Source organism: Cebus imitator, unplaced genomic scaffold, assembly GCF_001604975.1.
Source record: "Cebus imitator isolate Cc_AM_T3 unplaced genomic scaffold, Cebus_imitator-1.0 Scaffold19, whole genome shotgun sequence".
Lineage (NCBI taxonomy): Eukaryota > Metazoa > Chordata > Mammalia > Primates > Cebidae > Cebus > Cebus imitator.
Window position 1 is genome coordinate 3,624,755 of NW_016107334.1, and position 6,987 is coordinate 3,631,741.

General features: G+C 44.5%; 1 protein-coding gene across 1 annotated transcript; it reads left to right on the top strand.

Moving 5' to 3' along the window:
- Positions 1 to 1,740: 1,740 nt before the first annotated feature.
- Positions 1,741 to 6,605, top strand: LOC108294972 (putative uncharacterized protein UNQ9370/PRO34162). Its single transcript, XM_037735173.1, is given in 6 exon segments — positions 1,741 to 1,821; positions 6,049 to 6,123; positions 6,126 to 6,200; positions 6,202 to 6,335; positions 6,337 to 6,466; positions 6,468 to 6,605. Coding segments are annotated over 6 exon segments (633 nt in total).
- The last annotated feature ends 382 nt before the right edge of the window (positions 6,606 to 6,987 follow it).

The window sequence follows — 6,987 nt, forward strand, 5'->3', positions numbered from 1 at the left end:
AATTATGAATTTAGAACTCACAGGGTGGCTACAAAGATGAAAATACATTCTGCATGTAAACCATTTAGCTCAGTGTCTTGCTCTGAAACAGTTCAGCTTTACCATTACTATATTATTTACTCCACAGGCTATTTTAATCTGAATGCTCTTTCTTCCATTGACCATTCCCCCGCCTCTATTAGTTCTTTTATTTTTCTTTCTTTTTTCCATTTTCTCTGTTTTCTCCTCTCAATGAATGGAAGTTAGACTTCTTGGATAGGTTCTTCGAATATTCTCTCTTTTTTATTTAAAATCTGTCTCTTTAAGAGATTTTGTTTTTATTCTCTTCCTTCAATTATCCTCAAGTATCTAGTGCTCCCATTAGCTTTCTATATGCCAGGAATTTCTTATGATATCTACTCTATGGCTGCTGTGCCTTCCTGTTGTCCAGAGCTTTTATGAAGTTATACTTAACACAGCAAAACAAGAAAACTCATATTTTTCACTTTAAGTGGTATGGATAAGATTATAAACAGTAATGTATCTTAAACTATCATCTTGATCCTATAACTTGCTTTTTTTTCCTCCTCGCAAAATAGTTTTAAGGTAGCTTTGTTTTTGTATAGATGCTGAAATCCATAATCTCTGTAGAAATTTTGGAAGACTGAAAGAAACACAAGTAAGAAAATAAGCAATGCCACTAATCCCATCACCATTCTAGAGATATCATTAATATTTTCTTGGTTCTCCTTCTAGTTATTTTATGCATGTGAAAAAAATAGAATCCCATTGTCCATTGACTCTTGTAACATGTTGTGTTTATGTTTGTATATTGTGAACATATTTGCATGTCACTAATCTTCTAAATATTTTTTAGTAAATGTATAAGATTGCACGTATATACCAAAATTTATTGACTCAATTCCCTCATTGGTGAACATTTCCATTTTTTAGTGCAGCAATGAGCATCATCACAGATACATCTTTGCTCAAGTCCATGGTTATGTCTTCAGAATACACCAGGGAAGGGTTTTGCAGAGACCATTCCCTTCATAATTCCAAACAGGTGTCCAGAGAAGTTACACCAGCAAAGACGGCTGTGATTTAATGTGAAAATTCATTTTCTCTGGGGGATGGATAATGAATAAGGAACACAACCTCATTGAATATCATGCTTCCCAAACCTGGCCAATCATCAATTTTCTAGGCGTACTTATTTAAATCACAGATTCTTGGAACCACCCTTGGAAATGCTGATTCATTAGGTCTAGCACTGGCCCAGGAATTTATATTTTTAATAAGCTCCTAGGTGATTCTAATGGTGAACCAAGGTTACAAAACGGGATCTCACAACTGCAGAGCCTGGGCATGGGGCCTGAGGGTAGGAGGGACAGATACCAGGTCCCAGGTGTTCTGCAGTGAGAAAGGTAGTGACAGTGAGAACACAAAAGGGACATTCTGAAAATAGGACTGACCATGTTGGAGGTTGTTTTGAAGTGAAAAGCAAAGATATGGGCTCCAATGAGTACTTAAAGTTTGGAGCACTAGAGAGAGACCTGGTTGATTGTGGTGTCCTCAGTTGTTTGGAAGGAGAAGGTAGCTTTGCCCAGGAATTGAGACCTGGATTTCAGTGGGCTCTGTAGAGTGTACCACGTGAGACTGGGAAGCTCCCTTTCCTTCTCTGGGTCTTCAGCGTTTGTGTAATCTGAAGGCGTTGGACTATATCAGGGACTTTTCAAGCCGTGGGAACCCAAAGCCACGATGGAGGGGGTGGCCAAGAAGGTAGAAATCCTTCTGTGCTCACTCTTACACTCCTCCAGGGACCACAAATTAGAGGCCCAGGTAAGATTGTGTTTGCAATTTTTTTTTTCTGCTGCCAGAAGTTTGAAAATTTCCAGACTAGACGGGCTTTCTGTTATAAGAAGCCATATTAGTTTGTGAACCAAGGCCATGCGGAGGAAGAACAGGGGACTGGAGGGATGAGAGGGGCCATCTGGAATGGACATTTCAGGCCTCATTTGAATCTCAAGGCTGACCCATTGGGCTGTGGCGGTAGCTCTCAATTTCCATCTCAGAATCAGTGTATTGCCTGAGTCAACTCAGAGTGACCTCCAAGGAAAAATCTAGTTGACTTCCCATCAGGTTCTTCTATTTGGCTTGCTGGGGGAAGTTCCTCACTCCACAGGACCCGGAAGCCCAGAGAGATGACGCTGCATCATTTGGGAACAGTTTGGTCGTTTCTTGCTGTTTAAGTATTTCAACAATAGAGTATGTTTGACCTTCTTTCAGTCTCCTTTCAAGCTGGGAATTTAAGGTGTTCTGCGGAATGTTGTGCAAACAAGGCTTTGGCTTTGATCTCTGAGAATTCATAGGAGTAAGCAGGCAGAAGATGAGCTGGGGGCCTGGAGGGATTAACTGTGAAAACCTGGCCGTGCTTTGTTGGACAGGGAAGCTGGGGTGGAGTGTGGGGTGTCTGGGGAACAGATGTGAACCTGCCGTGATCTTCTGCAGCTGCAGGCAGAGGTTTGTAAGAGGTGACTGCGAGTTCCTGTGGCGGTCAAAAGTCCTCTTGGTGTAGTTCACCAGTGGGCTCTTTTCTGACCGGAGCTGGAGTTAGTGGAGGATTTTGTAATTTGATTCCAGCAACCATGTAACAGGTTGGATGGAGAAAGGGTGTCTTTTGAGAAGCCAGGGATTTGGTGGGTCTTATCTCTGTGTTGTTATATTCATTTCTAAACATTCCAGAGAGGTGATGGAAGAACAAAGCCACCCTTCTCTGTAAACTTTTATTGCTTTGTGATCTCGATGAAGATGATGGGCAGGGAAGGGTAGGGCAGGGGCAGAAAAACTGTCTCCCCTAGAGCAGCCTGTCCCCGAGTTTATTATGGGGAATACCAGTCCTGAGAGATGCTTTGAATTATTTCATGATCAAGTAGGTTTAGAAATTCTGCACGTGGTGTTTTCCTCTGGAGATTCCCAATGCATATTCGAATACCAAAGGCTCTGAAATATCCTTTAGTCAAAAATTCTCTGACTTTATTGAACTGAAAATTTCTCAAACTTAATTGGCCAGGGAATTACAATTCTTTTTTGGTGGAGAAGAGGCACCCACTGATATCAGATAGATGGAACTGCAGGAAGGGCTGGCCTCCAGGTTGGGAAATCGAGGAGTCCGCGATGTGCTCACAGAAGGGTGTTCCTGAAGTTTCTGCTTTCCTCCCAAGGGACATCAACAACTTAGCAACCCCACTCTGAGTTACTCTAGGTACAGTAGCTCTGCTCGCGATTTCATTTGAAGAACAAGACCAACAGCTGAAACAAATTTCCACACAGAGGGAAAAAAAAGTCAGGACTTAAATGAAACTTTTCCTAATTTATTTTTTATTTGTTATTTTGAGATAAGGTCTTGCTCTGCCTCCCAGGCTGGAGTGTTGTGGCTTGATCCCAGGTTACTGCAGGCTTGACCTCCCAGGATTAAGAGATCCTTCCGTTTTAGCCTCCTGAATAGCTGGGACCACAGATTCACACCACCATGCCTGGATTATTTTTATATTTTTGGTAGTCATGTTGCCCAGGCTGGTCTCAAACTCCTGGATCAAGCAATGCGCCTGCCTCAACCTCCCCAGGTTCTGGGATTACAGGCCAAATGAGCCTGTTTTTAGCTTTGTATTTCCTCTTTGTTTAGGAACCAGAGGTGGCCAGAATATGGTATCCTTTCAGCCAGACTTAATACTTTTCACATAGTAAAGGGGACTTTGCTGATGTGATTAAGTTAAAAATCTTATGGGGGAAATTATCCTGGATTAGCTACATGGGCCCAGTGTAATCATAAGGGTCCTTATAAGAAAGAAAAAGGTGCTGTGAAGATGGAAGGGGGGTGGGGAGGGAGAGGGAGAGAGAGAGAGAGAGAGAGAGAGAGAGACTGGAATTTTATGTTGCTGGCTTTGAAGATGGAGGAAGGTGTGTATGGTAAACACACCTGATGGTGATAACTTGACTTGAGCATACTCTAACAATGACCCTGTGATATGGTTTGGCTTTGGGTCCCCACCCAAGTCTCATTTCGGATTGTAATCTCTACATGCCAAGGGAGGTCCCTGGTGGGAGGCGATTGGATTATGGGGCGTTTCCCCCATGCTGTTCTCGTGATAGTGAATTCTCACATGATCTGACGGTTTAGAAGTGTGGCCCTTCCCCTTTGCAGGTGCTCTCTCTCTCCTGCTGTCATGATAGATGTGCCTTCCTTCCCCTTTGCTTGCCACCACGACTGTCAGTTTCCTGAGGCCTCTCCAGCTATGCGGAACTGTGAGTCAATTAAACCTCTTTCCTTGATAAGTTACCAGTCTCAGGCAGTATCTTTACAGCAGTGTGAAAATGGACTAATGCACTCTGCATGGCAGATGCACCTGAAAGTGTGTTCAGAGTCCCAAGCTAAGGAATCCGGAAGTAGCCAGCCTGGAGCTCTAATCCTTATCTATGAGGAACACCTTGAGACCCCGGCCAGGCCCGTGGAATGCAGACTGGGTAGTGGATTGAGATCCTTTATTTTGAGTAAAACGAAGGTTGCCAGGTGAAGATTGTTAGTGGGAGGGTGATTAGTGGAAATGCTATAAAAACTGACTGCTTTTTTTTTTTTTTTTTGAGACGGAGTCTCATGCTGTCACCCAGGCTAGAGTACAGTGACACAATCTCGGCTTACAGCAACCTCCACCTCCCGGGTTCAAGCGATTCTCCTGCCTCAGCCTCCCAAGTAGCTGGGACTACAGGCACATGCCACCATGCCCAGCGAATCTTTTTTTGTATCTTTAGTAGATACAGGGTCTCACCATGTTGGCCAAGCTGGTCTCGAACTTCTGACCTCATGATCTGCTCGCTTCAGCCTCCCAAAGTGCTGGGATTACAGGCATGAGACACTGCGTCCTAACAGCAAGATTTTCATAAGTGGTTGTGGTTCTTCTGCTCAGCCTGGTGCCACTGGACTCTCTTCCCAGTTTGGAAGCTCCCAATAAAACTCATGTCTTATTTGCTGGCTCTAGGTCTCTTGGGTCTTTTGAACATAGCGTTCTCCCCATTGGAGTCAGCTAGGGCTTGGCACAACAAGGTGTCACAAGCCAAGGAATGCAGGTGGCCCCTAGAAGCTGGAAAAGCAAGGGAACAGATTGTGCCCCAGAGCCTCCAGGAGGAATACAGCTCTGTTGATGCCTTGACTTTAGACTTCTGACCTCCAGACCGATGGGAATAAATAAGGGGTTGTTTTCATCTATGAAACCTGTGATAATTTGTTAAGCAGCACTTGGAAATTAACAGTCACTTTCTTATTTGCCGTTGGCTGATGTTATTTTCTGCTAAATCCAAGGTGTGTGGTTTGTATATTTGCTGGTTTTTGCATGTTCTGCTGCTAAACTGTATCAACCCTCTGGTCAGTTTTGCCTTTGGTTCTCAGGACCTCAGCTGGAGCTTTGTCTCTGTGCTTGAAGTCAGAGGCTTCAGAGCAATTCCGTAGGCGTGAAGTTGCAACACACAGCTGCAGGGAGCCAGGTGGTGTGTCTTTAGGGAAATAACTCCCAACCCTCTCTGCTGCTGGAAGGGGCCCTTTTTGTTACAGACGCTCCCAGTTTTTTGCCTAAAATATCTGTTTCAAATCCTAGCTTCTGAATTCTTTTCCCACACTTACATCTCTCCTTTCCATAATTTACTACCATTTTTACCTGATCATCAGAAGATGTTAGCATAATACAATCCCTAATACTTGTTGAGGGATATTCTCTTACCAAGGGCTTTCACTTAAATGATCTCATTAAATCTTCCTACCACAGTGCTTGGTTAAGTAGTGCTTGGTGTGTAATTAATGACCACGCCCCTTTCCCACAAAGAAACATATTTTTACTCCCAGGGTTTCCTTATATAAAACTAATGCCCTGGAGATCAACAAGGACACACACACACACACACACACACACACACACTCTCACAAATAAGGTACATGGCTTCTCACCTGCGCACACACATTGTGTATAACTCCTCTGGGCTCAATATGTTAGAAGAGGTATCTTAGCTTATGCTACAAAGACAGTCATCACCTTTACATAAATTCTAGAGATCCAGGAGATCCCTAGCTTCTTGATGACCTGCAAAAGGAGCTCACACACCCTGCCATGCATAGGACATGCATGGAGCATGCACCCCTCCCCATAGCTCTGGCCTGGCTTTGGGTGAGCCTGCCCCAAGGCTGGAAGAAGCAGGAGAGGGCCTGGCAGAGCAGTGCGGACCTTTCTTTCTCTGCCCGCTGCGCTGCAGACTGCTGCTCGCCATTTTCCAAATCTCCCCGCTGCTCCTGGGGCTTCACTCTTGAACTCAGAGCCCAGAGCAGACACCCAAGCTGCCCACAGCCCTAAAGTGTCCTGAGTGCCTCTAGGACCTAAATTCCCATAGTCTGTACTGAAAGCGACACCCCAAGGCTGCAGTTTACCCCAACCTCAGTTTGCCTTTTGAAATCTGTTCACAGACAATTTCCGAAAAAGTCCTTCGGGTTTGGAGAATGGGACTTTGAAAACAATTCCGTTTTTATTGTAGATTCGGGGGGCACACGTGCGGGTTTGTTAGTAGGGAATATCGGGCGGTGCTGAGGTTTGGGCTTCTCTTGATCCCATCACAGAAAATGGGATTAATAATAATTAATTAATAAACGCTCCCGAGGGCTTAATCCAGAGCTGGGTTCCCCATGCATGCTCAGTAAAGACCTGCTGATGGGCGGCTTACAACATCCCATCACCTTCAATTTTCTGTTTTGAAATAGCTTTAGTAGAGATGTTCAGATTGCTGTTCTCTGCGCTTATTTTTGAGTCCAGCAATCAGATGATGTTGCTATCTGGTCCCAGCAGCCTAGAAAGACCTCGCTCCCAAGCATTTCTCAGAGGCTACGCTTTATGTGAGTCCTAGGCAAACAGAGAGAGAGGAGGCCCACCCCACATCACACACACTTCCCAAGGGACCAGACTCTGCATCGGC